At 38.1% G+C, this 18,861-nt stretch overlaps 1 protein-coding gene across 3 annotated transcripts in view; it reads right to left on the minus strand.

The window, feature by feature from the left end:
• The window catches only part of LOC128865747 (protein kinase C, brain isozyme-like), a 91,969-nt gene that overhangs the window by 25,156 nt on the left and 47,952 nt on the right, over positions 1 to 18,861 (minus strand). Inside the window, exon 4 of one of the 3 annotated variants that reach the window (XM_054106063.1) lies at positions 2,602 to 2,713. The exons of 1 other annotated variant lie outside the window; for it this stretch is intronic. In XM_054106063.1, the coding sequence (XP_053962038.1) occupies positions 2,602 to 2,713 (112 nt within the window). Of the gene's footprint in view, positions 1 to 2,601; positions 2,733 to 18,861 lie in introns of all 3 variants that reach the window. One more of the 3 variants, XM_054106064.1, reaches the window with a different exon arrangement.

The raw sequence follows: 18,861 nt of genomic DNA on the forward strand, positions 1-18,861 counted from the left end.
TTCACCTGCACGTCACTCGATCGTTAGCTTTGCGTTTGATATCAGATATGCCTTCTATGCCATCTCTCCATCGTTTTCCCGGCAGACCTCTTCTTCTGTCGCCTTGTGGATTCGTTTCGAATATCTTTTTTAGAGTTCTAACGTTGCTCATTCCATTTGTGGAACAACATCGAGACACACACCACAAATAGGAGGAGGAGCAACGACCATATATACCATATATATAGCGTTGCTCATTCACAAAATGTGACCATACCCGTAAAATGTGATCATGCCATCGAATCCTTTGCGATTTGATGTATCTCATTACATTTGAACCCCTGAGAAATCTATCTAACTCGTCGTTTTACCGAATGCGGTAAGTACCGTCTTCAAGTCGTACAGGTCCATATATTTTTCTTAGAATCTTTCTTTCTTAGGTCTTATGACAGGTTTGAAAATTCGTAGTTTCTTGGTTCTAGAAAGTAATCTCGACTTCATCAACTTTGCCTGCGCGAAGTAAGACTTATTTATCGTTTGTATCGTGTCTTGTATGGCAATAGATGTATCTTTCTGTCCAAGATACTTAAAGTCATTGACCATTTCAAAGCTATAGCTGCCGATTTCTGAGCTATGTGTTACGTTGCGGTCTACACCTTCATATATAGTACATATTTAGTTTTTTCTTTTGCTGTTAAACCCTTTAGATGCACAGTTCTAGAAATTTTTTCACACCAAAAACATCTTTTTATATAAATTTCGAAATTTTCTTATCACAACGGATGCAAATTTTCCGCTAATATATTTCTTATTTTAGAACTGATTTCTATTATTCTTGATGAACGTGAAAACTGCTTCACCTTTACCAAACCGCATTACTCGTTTCTTTCTCGTTCTAACCGGCGCTAGTTGGCCCGGCAAGTGCAGCTTAATCATTCCCCTCCTCCTTTACTACCACCAGCTGACGAGGCGTTGATACTTTCAGAGCTGGAGCGCTTGTAACACTTTGGTCGACATAATCCAGCCAGCGGAGCTCATACAGTTCACGCAACTCACTATACCAACATCCGCGATATTCGTTGTTACCAACGAGCAAATTTCCAAAGAGATTCCTAGCGCGTCGTCAATCTTTTCACTGTTCAAGTAGTCATACAAAAGGCGACCATGATAAGAGGCTTATAAAGTACTAGATTTGTTCGTCGAGAGAGGATTTTACTACTTAAACAGCGCATCTAGTCCCCCATTTTCTGAAAATATAGTTTTCCATTTATAATTAATCAAATTGTATATATTAGCTCGGGGAAAAAGCAATCCATAATATTCGCGTAAAGTTTTTGCGCAAATGGTTTAAAACTATTTCATGGTCGATCCTTAGTTCCTGGGCGATGTTATGACTACTAACATGCCACTCAGCTTCGATGATTTCTGTGTTTTCATCGAAGTTTTCGAAATTTTCTCTAACATCAAAAGTGTTTGAATGGAATCTACGAAAAAAAAAAATTTCACGCTATTAGCTGCAGCAGTATTGGTACCATAACCCCCATAAACACCATTCACAATTTCAATTTATGACTGTGATCTATTGAAAAAATGAGATTTTCCACATGGATATATTGACTTCAGCGCCACCTAGCGTATACAATTGCTGCAAATATTTTTCTTCTGCTGTAATAACTAACAAACATTCTCAGACATTTTTTTGTGTTTTTTTTAAGTGTGCACTAAATTGGATCATAAATATGGGGATTTCGACACATCTTAGCTCCAGTACCACCTAGCGGGTGTACTTTACGCAAAAGTATTTCTTCACAACGAAACATTTCTAGTGAGAAGTAAGTCGGACTATAAATGCGTTTTTTACAAACATTTCTACTACAGCACCACCTGATGGCGACTATTTGGTATCTTAAAGAGGTATGTGGCAAAAATAAAGTCCATCTGTTAATTTAATCAACCGTTTATTATCTATTTAGCAAAGCGCAAATATTTGATTCTCCGTCAGCTAGAAACTAAATGCTTACCTGATCTGGAAATTACCAGCGCATCATTCCTAAAATAATGAAAATATAATTCGCTTAAACTTAGCTTTAACCGCTGTCAGTTTCACTAATTCATTGCATTGTGCTACTTTGAAAATTTCTTTAATTTTAAATGGACTTAACGACGATCGAATAATGTCTTGAGTACAAACGAAATGTGTGAATTACAATACGTAAAAGTTTTAAGTAGAAACTGTGGCAGTGTGGGAAAGAGGAAAAAGTAGTAGACAAGACAGTAGTAAGTAGTTAAGTAGTCAATATAAGAACAGCAACCAAATAGAAAGTGATTGTGCGTAGCGAAAAATAAGTGCATAGTAAAGAGTAATAGGAATAGTTTAAGTAGAGTAAGAAGAAGAAAGTTTTAATAAGAAATCATGAAATTGAAGAACAAGACAGCTACAAGAACAAAGTGCAGGCAGAAAAGCATTACAAATAAAAGGAAAAGAAGTGGAAATTAAGTAACTACCAAACGAAAGAAAACACAAAACAGTAAGTATTGTAGTAGGAAAAAAGCAGCGCCCGCCAGCTGCACACAAGTAATTTTAAATATCGTGCATATTTGGCTGGGGCAGCCACACTTTACCTCGACACTTGAGCCCTTTGTGGGTGATGCCATGCAACAGCGAGCCGCAATGATCGCAAAACATCGGTGACAGGAAGGAGATGTGCTGCCATTTGTGCGGCATCTGATGGGCCTGGGAATAGGTGAGAAAACTGATGGAAAATTAACATAAAGCTTAGCGGAAGAAAACGAACAAAAAAATGCATTGGAAGGTACTTAATAGTCAGAAGGCAGGTGTTGTAATATACTATAAGTAAATGGGGGAAAAGCAAAAAAATCATAATAATAGTAATAATAATAATTAAACATATTTAGTAGGTATGACATATAAAACAGGTGGAGGTGGACGTGAAGGTTCAATGAGCGCTAAGAGATCATGAATGAGAAAGTGAGGAAGGCACTACTTGAATGTGGAAAAATATATAAAAAATATTTCTTTGTAATTTTTAAGTTCAGGTATTCTTGAACTACACCATATTTCTTTTTTGTTTTTTGCTCATGACTACATACTTTTACAGTTGTATTTTCTTAGTGTTTGCTTATTATCATCTGACGTGAAAACTAAGTGTGCCGTTTCACTAGTTTATGTTAACATTTAAGCTTTTTCCTGCCACGTTTTTTGAGCTCTAATTTTTTGTATTGTACATTTTGCATTTAACTTCGAAAATACTAGAGTTGTTGGCACTTTTTTTACTTACAAGTAAGAAAAATGAAAAAAATGGAAAAAATACATGCAGTTCGCATATTTTGCATGCTTTCTTGTTATTTTTTACTTGTCCTTAACTTCTACCGCATTTTTCTACTTTTTTCACTTCTTTTCTACGTTATTTTTCGCCTTGGAAAACATGACAGCTGGTTGAATGTTTTTTATGTTTTAATGTAAACGTTTACTTTAACATTTAAAATACAGATGTAACGAATACTACACGAAAATTAATACCATTCACGCGCTTTGTACTAAGAGAAGCGCACCAATGCGCACATATAGCTGCCAATACAGTTGCCCATATACATACAAATAGACATATATACAAACATATACATTCAGACAAGCGAATGGATGTTTGAAAAATGGCTGAAGTGATAAGTGAAAATCTACAATGGTTTTTGTTTTAATGGCGGGAAAAATGTAAGATTACATTTCTTCTAATGTTGCGTATACGCCACGGTGCCCACTGAGAGTTGATGCTGATGGAATTGGTAATTTGTGTGAAATACACTTAAAGTCGATTGTGTTTGCTTATTTTGATAAATATTTTTTTTGTATAAAAAATATTTCACCGTCAAGGCGGAAAATGAGGATTTTCTCAATTACTCCAACTTATTTTTTTAATAAATATTTTTAGAATAAAAGCTTTCACCCATATGCAGACGGTCCTGCTATTTTAGTGAAAAATAACGAGAAACATTTTTGTGAAACATTCCAATCCTCTAACTCTACAAAAGATGGGTGTTTTTTGTCTCTTTTGCAGTAAAGGGCAAAAAATACTCTTAACTGAGGAACATAGCGGGTTAAAATATACAACAAAAATAGTTTCCATACAATATTGTTATAAGTCTCTTAACGCGCAAAAGTTCAAAATTCAACTTAAATACCAGAAATAAGTCAACACTTTTTTTCCATTCCGCATTCAAAAACTTTGTTATTTTGAAAAGGATTGCTTTTGTCGTGCAGTGTAATAAATTATAGTTGGATCACTAAAAGAAAAAAAAAAGATAAAACTGAATTCCGTCAAGGGAGGAGTGGATGTTTACGTATGGCTCGGATTGGGACGGAAGAGTTGGTGGGTGAGCATTCTGTGAGCAGCTCCCCATCAAGCTAAAATTAAGGCTTCCGAACCACTATAGTGTTTTCCAAACAGAGGTCGCCGCAATTAATAAAGCAGTGGATTAGTTGCTCACTTCTCTAATTATTGTAAAGGATGTAAATATCTACTTCGAGTCATTAAAGCTTTTCGCGTTCGAAATTAGTCGGGCACCAGTCGTAGCGGCATAGACGAATGCTGAGATGATGAGCTGCCTAGGCAGAGGGCGATGAAGATAGTTTTATCGCAAAATGAAAATATTGGGGTTTCATTGAGAACCTGTGGTCTGCTTCAGGAAAGATGGGCCTCGCGTTAACTCAGCGAGCGTAGGGCTAGTGCGCAAACATGCAAAGTCGTGAGATCCTTCTGGCCACTGACAGATCGGAGGTGTTTCTAAGGGAACTTCTAAGACTAACAAACCTGCAACTCTCGAATTTGGTAAGCATCCTTACCGGACATTGTTCCTTAGGTGTCCATGCGGTGAGACTTACGATTGCTTTAAGTCCCTTCTACAGAAGCTGTCTGGAGGACGAAGTGGAATCATCTCAGCATTTTCTTCTCACCTGCCCTGCTTTCGTCGGGAAAAGTTTTAGACATCTGGGGCCTCACTTTTTCGCTACACCAGCGGATATTCCTGCTTTAAATATTACACATCTGAGGAAGTTCCTCAGTAGCTTGAAGTGGCTAATACGAACGTAAATAGCCCCTGTTGGTCGTCATCCTCTAATTCCAAAGCCCCTTCTTCTTTTTTTCGCCTGTCTAGTTCGTTTCCTTCTCCTTTCCCTTTGCAACGGACGAATTTTGAATATTTGTCCAAGTGGGCCTCTTGCAAGGGCCTCATCCTAATCCATATTTAGTGGTTTAATATCGCAAAATTGCGAATTCTTTATTTCCAAGGAATTGCAATTTTTGTTACAATAAGTTTACCACAGATTGTACGTTTTGATGTAGTCTAGTGTTGATCATAAAATAAAACAGAGAAACAAAATTTATATTCACCAATTCTTAAAACACAAGAAGAATACGCTGTTATGAAACTTAAATGCCATTTATAAAAAAGCGAAGGTGGAAGCACATTTTTCCCCTTAGAAGGCTTACTTTGAAAAGTAAGGCCAAAGTAAAGAAAATGAATAACCACTTTCACAACGAAAAAATACGAATTCACGCATTAATAATTAAAGCCAGACGTTTGTGGCATACACATATACATACATACACACATAAAGAGATTCCTGAAATCGTAAATACTATGCTTAGTGGAAGAATGATTGCAAAAATACTGAGCGAGCTGGTATGAAAATGTGTAGTTAGCCGTCTGCCTGGCCGACGACACAAGCCTCAAGTACTATAAATAGTTTGTGTCGCCAGAAAATCAAAAAAAAAAATAAATAAATATCATATAAATACAAAAATTCACATTCATAACATGCGCGCATATTGGCACATACCTACAAAAATTAATGTGTGTTTGTGTATTAAAAATCGCGAACTATATGTTGCATGCACACACTCATGTACACATTCTGATATTTATTCTGCCTGCCTGCGCTTTGACCCCATGGATATTGACACTGGCACACCGTTTCCAACGTTTTCAACGTCTGATGAGCTGACTTTCGCCAGTACGCCCACAATAACCGCTTCATTGCCTACTAATCTTCATATTGCAAATGTCCTCGCCGTCGAGGCGAAGGTAAAAGAAAAGGCACGGACAAAACGAAAGGAATAATAAATCCAAATGCTTACTTTCTTACAGACTTGCATGTGTGTGGGTGTGCCCGTTAAAGTGTTTGTCTGCCGCATTAGGCGCCATTGGAAGCATTTATGAATGAGCGCTGACCCTTCAACTTAGTATAGGCCGAATATACTTCATATATTATTTTATTAATGTAGTACACAACTGCTTATGTAACAATGTGTTCAGTGCAATGAATGTGTGTGGGTGTATACTTATGTATATTAAATATATCAGTTGAAAGAAGTAGATGTAAGTATATAAAACTGCGAAAAAGGTGTTAAATACCAGTAACAGAAAGGCAACTTAAAAGCCAGCTTAAATTGGTCTTTTTGCTGTCCTTTTTCTGCGCAAATATAATATATGTTTAGCGATATCTGAATGTAATAGATAATCGATTTTTTTTTTGTCGGGATAACAAGCAGGTACAGCACTCACACAACATTAAGTCCATTATACCGCAATCGGGTTCCCTTTGTAACTATCTTTAAGTCTACTCGGCCTCCGAAGAAATCTGAGTAGATATTTTGGTGTCAAGGAGCCAAGGTGGCCAGTGCCACATACTTCAAGCCTGATTTGAGCGAAGGCCGAGTAGACGCACAGAAAATGGTCTGCCGTCTTAACCTTCTCTACACGTGCTGGCCGGAGTGCATTGTCTGAAATGCCTACTGTTTAAATATCCTTCGCTGCAGACATCCATACAGATCTGTCTCTCCACCTATTTTCTACAACAAAGTTCATTGAATAATAAATAATGTTGTTTTTGAATGCCTTTTTAATAAATCAACAAAAAAAAAAGATTTTGAGTGATGGAATTTTTTTATTAATTTTGAGTTTTACGTACTCCTTTGCTTTGTCTGTTTGAGTACTGTAGCTGTCTGGTTCACAGACAGACAGAATCTTCCAGTTCGGTGATTAATTTTGCGCCATATCAGATTTGTAACCAGCGTTGCGGATTCCTCGTATTTTTATAGTAATAATATTGAGAGAAGCATGCTGTTCCTATAATTGGTCTGAATCAAGCTTTTTGAACAATGATCTTGAACTTACAAACAATTTTTTTTTTTTTCCAAAAAATTCCAAATGATTTTTAATTTACAATTTTTTGTTTTTTCGAAGAGTTTAAAACACTTTTCAAAAAATTGAAATGATATTTAATGTACAATGTTTTTTCTTCAAAAAATTTAAAAAAGTTTCCTAAAATTCAAAATGATCTTTATTTACAATAATTTGTGTTTTTTTTTCAAAAGGTTTAATAATAATTTCCAAAAATTCAAAATGATCTTTTCTTTACAAATTTTTTTTTTCAGAAAATTAAAAAAAAATTTGTAAAGAAAAGATCATTTTGAATTTTTGGAATTCAAAAATTCAAAATGATCTCTATTTACAATAATTTGTTTTTTTTTCCGAAAAGCTTACAACAATTTTCAAAACATTCAAAATGATTATTAATTTACAATATTTTGTTTTTTCGAAAAGTTTACAACAATTTTCAAAAAATTCAAAATGATCTTTAATTTACAAACATTTTGTTTACAAAAAATTAAAAAAAAATTTTTTTTAATTCAAAATGGTCTATAATTTACAAAAATCGTTTTTTTCAAAAAGTTTCAAACAATTTCCAAAAAGTTCAAAAACATCTTTAATTTAGAAAAACAATTTCCAGGAAATTCAAAATGACCTTTAACTTACAACTTTGTTTTTCAAAAATTGAAAAAAAAACGCCAAAAAATTCAAATTTTGTTTTTTATTTACAATTCATACATGTTTTTTTTCAAAAAAATTTAAAATTCTTTTTTTAATTAAAAAAAATTATGCGAAAAAATCTAAAAACATATACTCGTAAAGTAGTCTTTAAAAAATTTAAAAAAATACGCTCTTAGCGTAGACATTTCTCTTCTCTTCTTAATTGGCGCGATAACCGCTTACGCGATTTTGGCCGAGCTTAACAAAGCGCGCCAGTCGTTTCTTTCTCGTGCTAATCGGCGCCAATTGGACACACCAAGTGAAGCCAAGTCCTTCTCCACCTGATCTTTCCAACGCAGAGGAGGCCTTCCTCTTCCTCTGCTACCACCAGCTGGTACCGCATCGAATACTTTCAAAGCCGGAGCGCTTGAATCCATTCGGACGACATGACCCAGCCAACGAAGCCGCTGGATCTTTATTCGCTGCGCTATGTCTATGTCGCCGTAAAGCTCATACAGCTCATCGTTCCATCGCCTGCGATATTCGCCGTTGCCAACGTGCAAAGGTCCAAAAACCTTACGCAGAATCTTTCTCTCGAACACTCCAAGCGTCGCTTCATCGGATGTTGTCATCGTCCAAGCTTCTGCGCCATAAGTTAGGACGGGCATGATGAGAGTCTTATAGAGTGTTAGTTTTGTTCGTCGAGAGAGGACTTTACTGCTCAGTTGCCTACTTAGTCCAAAGTAGCACTTGTTGGCAAGAGAGATTCTACGTTGGATTTCAAGGCTGACATTGTTATCGGTGTTAATGCTGGTTCCTAAATAAACGAAGTCTTTTACAACCTCGAAATTATAACTGTCTACAGTGACGTGGGTGCCGATACGCGAGTGCGCTTCGTTTTGTCCTCGTTCACCACCAAACCCATTCGCTTTGCCTCTTTATCCAGTTTGGAGTAGGCAGAACTAACAGCGCGGTTGTTAAGGCCGATGATATCGATATCATCGGCATACGCCAACAATTGTACGCTCTTATAAAATATTGTGCCTGAGCGATTAAGTTCTGCGGCTCGTACGATGCTCTCCAACATCAGGTTAAAGAAGTCACACGACAGCGAGTCACCCTGTCTGAAACCTCGTTTGGTATCAAACGGCTCGGAGAGGTCCTTCCCAATTCTGACGGCGCTGCTGGTGTTGAGCAACGTCATCTTACATAGCCGTATTAGTTTTGCGGGGATACCAAATTCAGACATCGCGGCATACAGGTAACTCCTTTCCGTACTGTCGAATGCAGCTTTGAAGTCGACGAAAAGATGGTGTGTGTCGATCCTCCTTTCATGGGTCTTTTCCAAGATTTGGCGTATTGAGAATATTTGGTCGATGGTAGACCTTCCAGGTCTGAAGCCACACTGATAAGGCCCAATCAGTTGGTTGACGGTGGGCTTCAGCCTTTCACACAATACGCTCGCTAGAACCTTATAGGCGATATTTAGAGGACTAATCCCGCGGTAATTGACACAAATTGCAGGATCGCCCTTCTTATGGATTGGGCAGAGCACACTTAAATTCCAATCGGCAGGCATGCTTTCATCCGACCATATTTTGCATAGGAGCTGATGCATGCACCTTACCAGCTCCTCGCCGCCATGTTTGAATAGCTCAGCCGGCAGTCCGTCGGCGCCCGCGGCTTTGTTGTTCTTTAGCCGTGATATTGCTATTCTCACCTCGTCATGGTCGGGTAACGGAACGATAATTCCGTCGTCAACGATTGGGGTATCGGGATCTTCACATTCTCTATGACATGCGCAGCTGTCACTGTTTAACAGGTTCGAGAAGTGTTCCCTCCATAATTTAAGATTGCTCTGTGCGTCAGTCACCAGATCTCCGTCTTTGTTCTTACAGGGAAACGCCCCGGTCTTAAAACCTTCTGTAAGCCGCCGAACTTTCTGGTAGAATTTTCGGGCGTTGTTCCTGTTGGCCAGCATCTCGAGCTCTTCGCACTCACGTATTTCGGCCTCTCGTTTCTTCTGTCGGATAATACGTCTCTCTTCCTTTTTCAGCTCTCTGTAGCGATCCCACATGGCTCGCGTTGCACCCGATCGCAGCGTGGCTCTATAGGCGGCATCTTTTCTTTCTGCGGCAGCATGACATTCCTCGTCGTACCAATTGTTTTTTCGGGCTCGCCGGAATCCGATTTCTTCTTCGGCGGCGGTACGTAGGGAACGAGAAATGTTGCTCCATTGCTCGCGCATGCCGGTGTGTTGGGCAGTGCTCTCCGAGAGCAGGAGTGAGAGTCGAGTGGCGAATCTTCTGGCTATCTGTTGTGATTGCAGCTTTTCGATGTCGAACATTCTTTGCGTAGGTAGATGTACGTTTTTTGCTGCACAGAGGCGTGTGCGCAGTTTGGCTGTAACAAGGTAATGATCCGAGTCGATGTTGGCTCCTCGGATCGTACGTACATCTAATACACTAGAAGTGTGTCTTCCATCTATCACAACATGATCGATCTGGTTTCGCGTTTTTCGATCAGGAGACAGCCAGGTAGCTTGGTGGATTTTTTTATGCTGGAATCTGGTGCTGCAGACTACCATGTTTCGGGCCCCGGCGAAGTCGATCAGCCTCTGTCCGTTACCGGATGTTTCGTTGTGCAGGCTGAATTTTCCGACTGTGGGGCCAAAAATTCCCTCCTTGCCCACCCTGGCGTTGAAGTCGCCAAGCACGATTTTAATGTCGTGGCGGGGGCAGCGCTCATAGGAACGTTCCAAGCGCTCATAGTAAGAATCCTTGGTCGCATCGTCCTTCTCTTCCGTCGGGGCGTGGGCGCAAATTAGCGAGATATTAAAAACTCGCGCTTTGATGCGGATTATTGCGAGACGCTCGTCCACCGGAGTGAACGACAGTACTTGGCGACGAAGTCTCTCTCCCACAACAAATCCGACACCGAATTTGCGCTCCTTTACATGGCAGCTGTAGTAGACGTCGCAAGGTCCTATGTTTTTCTTACCTTGCCCCGTCCATCGCATCTCTTGGATGGCAGTGATGTCAGCCTTTACTCTCACGAGGACATCAACCAGCCGGGCAGAGGCACCTTCCCCATTAAGGGACCGGACATTCCAGGTGCATGCCCTCAAATCATAGTCCTTAGTTCGTTTGCAGGGGTCGTCATCAGTATAGGGAGGTCTCATCCGAGGCTTTTTTAAAGTTTTCATTGGGGGGGGATTTTTAAGTGGCGGGTCCCAAACCCAGCGCACAACCAGCTATGCTGGGATGCTTTGCCTTCTCACTTTAGCTCACTCTCGGACGGGTGTTCGGAAGCTAACCAGAGGCTACGTGGGCTAATCCCGGACGTTGTGAGCTGCTTGAACCATATGTAGAAGAATCGTCCTGGCCACTCCCAAGTGAATGGCGATCAGTAACTTTCCCCACTTGCGTGGTCTTCTACACATGGAACCATCCAGCGTAGACATTTGCCTGAAGGTAATATTGTAGCGCACTTGGCAATGCCCCTTTCTTTTATCTCAGTTAAAGCCTTTACCTAAACTGCAGCAAAACTGCGTTTCATGAGCTTAGATCAATACCTAAAAAACTAGTCTACCAACAAACAAAAGTTGCATTGAAGTTTTCCAAAATTGGTCTAAGTTGATCTAAGTCATCTGAAAAAACGAGTATAAAATTTCATTCGCCATGGATATTGACTTCAAACGTCTATGGTAAAATTTAATATCCCTTCAATATCTCTTGCAAGTATGCGTTATTTCGACTTTTACTTTTTTAAATCTGAAAAATATTAAGTGCTTTGGGTCGATGGAGGATTAAAATGTTCCATACAAATATTGCTTGGAGAATTTTCATAAGGGTCTTCTCAGACGAACAAAAGAACACTAGTACGGGTTGGAGTTGTTCATTAGGGATATCGCTTTGTTGACTTCTTCGCTGGTTAGTCAGCTCTGTTTCTCGATCTGGTTGGGCGACCACTCTTATGAATGTCTAACTGCAAGTTAAATTTCTGATATGGCATGATTGTATTTTTCAGTGTCAAAGCTGAACATGTCGTAGGTCCAAAATACGCCCATGGAAAGCACAATTTCACAACTACACACACATAACCTAATGAAATATCACACAATGTTCAAAGCGAGCTAATAGTAATGATCCTGCCAAGTTGAGCACTTCTAACACTGGTAACTACTTCCTATACCTCCCTGCTATATAAGAAGAAAAATAAAACAAAAATGGCTTATACTTCAAATTTTCCTTCACCAGACACTTGCGAACCACTTTTGTTGCGCTCCAACTCCACATAAATCATTGCGTTTACGCATTAATAAAATACACAGTACGAATTTCTAGTTGCTTTTAGCACAGCTGCGCCGAAATCCTTGAAACATTAGCTCCGGGCCAGTGGCTTTCAAACTTGAAGGATGCAGTGACAGTATACAGGCAAATAAATATTATGAAATATGTTCTAAAAGTAGTGAACAGACAGATTTTGACCGTGCTTTTATGCCTATGTATACATATATATATATACGTGTATATGAATGTTATTGTTGCCAAAATTGCGACTTCAACGCACTTGTGGTCTTTGGTGGCTTTGTTGCTGCCGTTGCTTGTTGTGCTACCTTTGCTGCTCCACTAAGGCTTGATTGTTTGAAATACTTGGTTGGCATTGTGCCACCGGCATGCTGCGCGAAACGGAAGCGCTCATGCTACCGCCAGTGGTACGCTATTGTGTCTTATTTGAATGTTCGTTTTGTCACTGTTGTTTGGCCGCTTTGTTATTGAGTGGAAATTCAGTAGCGCAGAGTCGTTGTTGCTGCCTCCATTGTGTGGTTTGAAGTTACTCTTTCGAAGTTTCGTACTAAGTTTTATTGTTTGAATTTTACGTACATACACACAATACTTTTTGCTTTAATTTTTGTTGCGCGCATGGCAACACTTCCATGTGGATTTGGCATTTAATTGAGCGATTTTATTGTTGCTTTGTTTCAACATTTTGTTGCTGTTGCTGTTTCAGTTAACGTTCATACTCTTCTTCTGCTACACTTTTGAGTTAATATTGGAAAAGTTTTGTGCTGCATGTGCGATTTCAACGTACTTTCATTTCCTCTTCGTTTTTCCATTTCAATATTTTTCTTCACCTTTTCCTTGCTTTTATTGCTATTTTGTTAAAGTTTCCTTTTTATTTGTTGTTATTGCCTTTCGTGCTCTTCCAATTTCCCCATTAACTCTGCCACATTTTTCTTTCGAAATTACAATCACAGTTCTTGTTATTTTTTCCACTTCTCGTTGTTCCTGCTGCTGCTCGCGGCTTTTCTATAAGCGTGAAAATTTCAATAACCATTAACTCAATTTAAATTTGATTTTTCATTCATACTTTTTCAATTGGCATTATGCTGCTTTTTGGGTTTCTCCTGCAACTTTGCTTCGATAATTTCTTTTCAAGTTTATTTGGATGAAATTGTTTGCAATTCGTTTGCAGTCTGATCAATTTCTGGCGCCGAATATTCGTCTTGAAAATTCAGTAAATTCAGAATAACCCAAAAAAAAAATTAATATAACGTACAAATATTTTTGATAAATCTTTAATTTAATAACTTAGCGCAATTTACTCAGCTTACCGATGAAGTGGGCCCTACTAATCAAGTCGTTAAGTTATTTTTAACTTAAAGTGCGCCTTACGTCTGTTCGTTTTCTAATTTCCCTGCTTGCTGGCTCTAGAACTACGGCAGGTGTGTACATTTTTGGTTTGTAATGCCGATTGTTGGAATTAGCGGTCATTGGTTATTGAAATTAGCTGTCAAAGAGGTTTTAGTACTTAAATTTAATTTGACTCAAATTTACATTTCTTGTCGTGGAAAGCTGCGTGTTAAAGCGCTCCAGTGGCCGAATAAAGGCAGAACTTTATCGATTTTTTGGATTTCCCCTGAGTTTTTAAGTACTACAAATGCATCGTGAATACCTTTTTAGTTTTCGCAATACGGCGCTGTAATTAAATTTAGAATTAAACCTGTTGAAAATATTTTTCCACTATACTAAAATATAAAAAGCATTATTTTTTCACTTCATTGAAATATAAAAAAAAATATATTTTTCCCTTTCAGTCCAGTTGGTCTTCGTTTTAGTTATATTATTGCTTATTTTTGTTTAATTTTTTGATATTCAATTCTTAATTTGTAACGCCAAATTAATATTTTTGAAACATTTTTACAATTATTATGAATTTAAAATAATTTTTTAGTTCATAAGATACAGTTTTTGTTTAATTTTAATCCAATTTCCAAGTAATGCTGAGTTGAGTAAATTCCTTTTATGTGTATTCAGTAAGAAAAATATAAATCAGAAATTCATTATTTAAATTTTAATAATTTTTTTTAATTTTTAAATAAATTTCATAAGATAATTTTAATGTATTTTTAATTTTTAACTCTCCAATCTTCAAGTCATGGATTTGGTTGATTGGTTTTATTGGGGATTCTTCCAGAATCCAAAAAGCGCTTCCGCACCATTTTGTTGCCACATCCTCGTTACCAACTTGTTTACCAATTATTTACAGAACGACTGTATCCAGTCTGTGCGGTTCAGGAACCTTTTGACATCTAAACCAGACAGCTGTTCAAGACTCTCGAACAGCGGTTTGCCCAGGCTTATCAATCTGTCCCTCCATAAGGCAGGACATTCGCAGAGGAAATGGAATATTGTTTCCTTTTTCTCCGGTTGTTTACAACTGTGACAGTATGTGTCGTAAGGGACCCCATTTTTCAAGTCATACTTCAAGTCATACTACGTGAACAAAACTTTTTGTTTTCAATTTCTTTTTAAATGTATTTTAGATGACAAGAAGTGATGATTTTGATTTTCAAGTCAAACTGAGTCAAGCAAAAAATTGTTTTTGAGTTAAGTCCTGTTTGTATGTATTTTAGATGGCAAGAAGAAGCATATTAAAAAAAGAGCTCAAGGTCAAGGCTTACAAGTTCCAAAAAGCACACGATCTTTCACCCCAGCAAAAAAAATTATGTGCCAAAGAGCAAAGGAGTTGTTGCGCTGGCACGAACGTGGCGAATTTCCTAACATTGGGTTTTCTGATGAAAAAAATTTTCCAATTGAGCAGTTCATAAACACTCAAAACGATCGGGTTTACTTGACCGAACGCTCATACGCGAATTTGAGCCTACGTATGGCCACTCGAAGCAATTTATCATTGCAAGTAATGGTTTGGGCCGCAGTGACGGCTGATGGACGCTCTCCAATCGTTTTTATCGATCCTGGTGTCAAAGTGAATGCGACTTATTATCGGGAAAATGTTTTAGAAGCTACTTTACAGCCGTGGACACGCAACCATTTCGGTCGTAGACCATGGACGTTCCAACAGGACTCGGCACCGTCTCATAAAGCTCGTGTGAACCAAGAATGTCTAAAAAAACATGTTCCACGCTTCATTTCGTCCACACAACGGCTTTCGAATTCGCCAGACGCAAACCCGATGGACTATTCCATCTAGTCCATTTTGGGGAGCAAGCTGAGGACTAAAAAATATGCCAGTATGGATGCGCTGAAAAAAGAGATTATACGAGAATGGGTCAAAATACCTCAAGATCATATTCGTGCAGCATGCAACTCATTTTTTTACCGTTTGAAGGCTATAGTCAAGGCAAAAGGTGGTCATATCGAGCTAAACTGAATATATAATATGTTAAAATTGTAATCATGTTTGAACAATTTTGTTTTTAAAATCAATAAAAACTAATTTCACACAAAAGAGTTATGTTGTTTTGAATAGGTAACACTTGATATCGTTCACCCTGTATATCTGCCAATATGCCAGGCTTTTTGCACTTAATGGTGAACTGCCCTATTACAATTTACAATTCACGCTTTTGAATCCTTACCAGCTATTTATTTTCAATATTCTAAGCTTACTTCTTTTTTAACATTCCAAATGTATATTTCTAGAATTCTTCCCTCGCCACTCATTCAGTACCGTTTGAGCGGCGCCTTTTCACATTTTCTTAAATGCCGGTTTATATCTTATCGATTGATTGCCATCATTTCATCTTCACCTCTGTTTTGATTATTTGACAGTATTTGTTCAATATTTGATTTCATTTATTCCATCAGCTTTTGTGCCCATGAACGAATGAATGCCTACTGCAGCCAGTGACTGAGAGTTTTTCGGCTGTTTGTTAAATTGATTCAAATTGTTGTTGATTTGCGTAGAAAAAATAACAGATTCAGATCAAATTTATGTGATTCGTCTGTCGTATTTCACTTTTGAACTTTTTAGGTGTAAGCAGTTGTAAAAAGTTACAATGGCAATCTGATTGAATTGGAAAAAGGCACAAAGAAAAACAACAACAATATTTATGTGGAGAAATTTAATACGGGAGTGAGCGCACATCATCATTAAATTGCCATCAAATGCAGACTACTTGGAAGTGGGAGTGCATATAAATTCTGCTGAGAACATAAGAGGGCTTTACTGAAGTCAGGGGGCTTATCTGCAGTTATAGTGAGTTAATGAACTTAAAAAGTAAAATTGCAAGCCATTTGTTGAAATTGTTGAGAAAAATATCTCTACAGCGGGCTGAAAAGCGAGATTCTTGAACTGATTTTTGAATTATAAAGTATTTTGAAATAAATGTAATAAAAAAATAATAATAAGGAAGTATATGGCTTGCAAAAACAATGGCAAAAACAAAAGTTTATTTATTTATATCCGTCCGCAGTCGTCATCGCGAAATCCCAAAGGGTAGGAATTCTTCCCTCATTCAGCATTTGCTTAGATGTGGCAGCTGCGGCATTTTTTTCCATATTTAAGGCAAGCGTTCAGCGGTAGAAGATTTGGGTTAAATGAAGGTGCTGTGCATGAAGCAATTGTTTGCTTTGAAAAGCTTTCAGAATGTTTGTTACTGAAAAGCATAAAAAAATTGGTTAATCGTTGAATAAAGTACAAAGTAAATATTTACTCCGACAGCCAAACGGCAATAAGGGCCCTCAGGTCAGTGACGGTGCATTCGAAACTGATTAGGGAAAGCCTGGCCTCAGTTTCGATTGCTTCCGAATTATTTGACTTAAACCTTATCTGGGTTTCTGGCCACAGCGACATTGCGGGAAACTGTGAGATGGATGAGTTGGCCAGACAATGGACATGTGAGGCGATTTCCCCGCGAAGGGAGAGAATTGAGATCCCCTTACTACCTGCGGTATGCTCCTGGAAAGATGGGCTTCGCGCTAACTCAGTGAGCAAGTACACAATCTTGTAAGGTTGCAAAATCCTTCTGGCCACGTGTGCAAGCTCTCGAATCTCGTGGGTTTTCTCACAGAACACAATGCTCAAGGAATGTATGCTGTAAGACTTGGAGTTACCTTGAGTCTTTTTGCATCGGTTGTATGGAAGATGAGGTGGAATCATCTCAGCACTTTCTCCATAGCTGCCCTGCTCTGGCGGGGTTAAGATCTAGGCATCTTGGCTCTTACTTCTTTGCTACGCCTGCTGATATAGCTGGCGTCGACAATAAAAATCTGGTGAATTTAATCAGCAGTACAAAACGGTTCACGCAAACGCATCCCAGTCATCGTTCATAATCTCCACACTCTAAACCCATCCTCCTAACCATCCCACCACCACTTCTCCGCGCCCTCTCCTTTCATTCCATCGGTTTCCTTGTTCTCTCCACCTCCTTCACAATGGTATCACAAAAGACGAATCCGTTTATCTTTGTCAAAGTGTGCCCATTCCAACCTAACCTCACCTGGATAAAGTACATCGAGCTCAAGGAGGTTATGTCAAAAATTAAACTACTTTTTTGCTGCATAAAGTAGCACTTATTTCCAGTTTAATGACCCAGCCTCTTGTAAGGATTCTATTGCTCTTCAGTTTGAATTTGAGTCTTGCTCATCTTGCGGAAAATCTGAAGATTTCTAGCTCTGGCACCTGCTATGACTTGTTTTTTTTTAACTATAAGTCATAGAAAATATAGTCGAGGTTTACTTTATAAAAGTCAATAGTTTATTAATGTGTTATACAGTTAACAGTGGAGCGGTCATTGAAATAAAAACATCCCCCTTATTTTAAGCCACTTATTTTAAGCCTTCTATTAAAAAAGAAAAAAAAGATCTTATTTTATTTTACCAACCCTTTCTTGCACTGATGTTAATTATCTCGAAATTTGTGACTGCTGGTGATATTGCTTTGCTGGCCTTGAAAGTCAATGGCAACTCGACTAAAACTGCTAATACCACTCTTTCGTAGGCTTGCAAGCTGTTCCAGAATTTAAGGATAAGTTCGACTGGTGGTTAATGAAAAAATACTTAAGCTTGGATAGTCTGACTTAAATGCTTCGAAAATCTAGCGATGTTAATTAGTTCTTCAGCGTCTACAAGTGGGGTATGAACCCGAACTCAGTTCAGTGATGTACACTTATACTAGAGAAAAGGATTTTGGTGGGTAGAGGTATCCATTTGATGCCCTGAGCTGGCTTATTGAGCTCTAAGATACTTTTATAATTTTTTGGGAAACGTAACCAAAACATAAAAAAAAAAAATGTATATAAATACGTAAATAAAAAATTATGAAGGCATGACATGGACAACCAAATGGAAATCAATTTATAAATATAAACCGGATTCCATGCTACCGGATTTTTTGCTAAATTTTCTTCCACTTGTTTCATTCCATTTATTGCATGTCAGTTGCATGCCACACAAATGATTGCCAACTCAGCTTACAATAACTACATGGCAATTTTGAGTTTTGACATGTTCATTTGCCAATAAGCACCAGAAAAAATATCAAATAATAAATAATATAAGTTAACAGAAAAAGCAAAAAAAAGTAGCAAGTTGCCATATTAACGTCGGTATCTATAGTCAGTGAGTTTTACAATTTCGCTGTTGGTTACTCATACGCCACGTATGCGCATTTACTTGCCCTGTAGGTAAAACCGGGAGTCGTGAAAGGAGCTCCCGGTTCAAAACTGGTGCAATTTTTTCAAAAAACAATATTTATGAGACAAACGTTTTTAAATTTTCAATATTTTAAATATTAAATATTAAACAT

This window comes from Anastrepha ludens, chromosome 6 (assembly GCF_028408465.1).
Source record: "Anastrepha ludens isolate Willacy chromosome 6, idAnaLude1.1, whole genome shotgun sequence".
Classification (NCBI taxonomy): domain Eukaryota; kingdom Metazoa; phylum Arthropoda; class Insecta; order Diptera; family Tephritidae; genus Anastrepha; species Anastrepha ludens.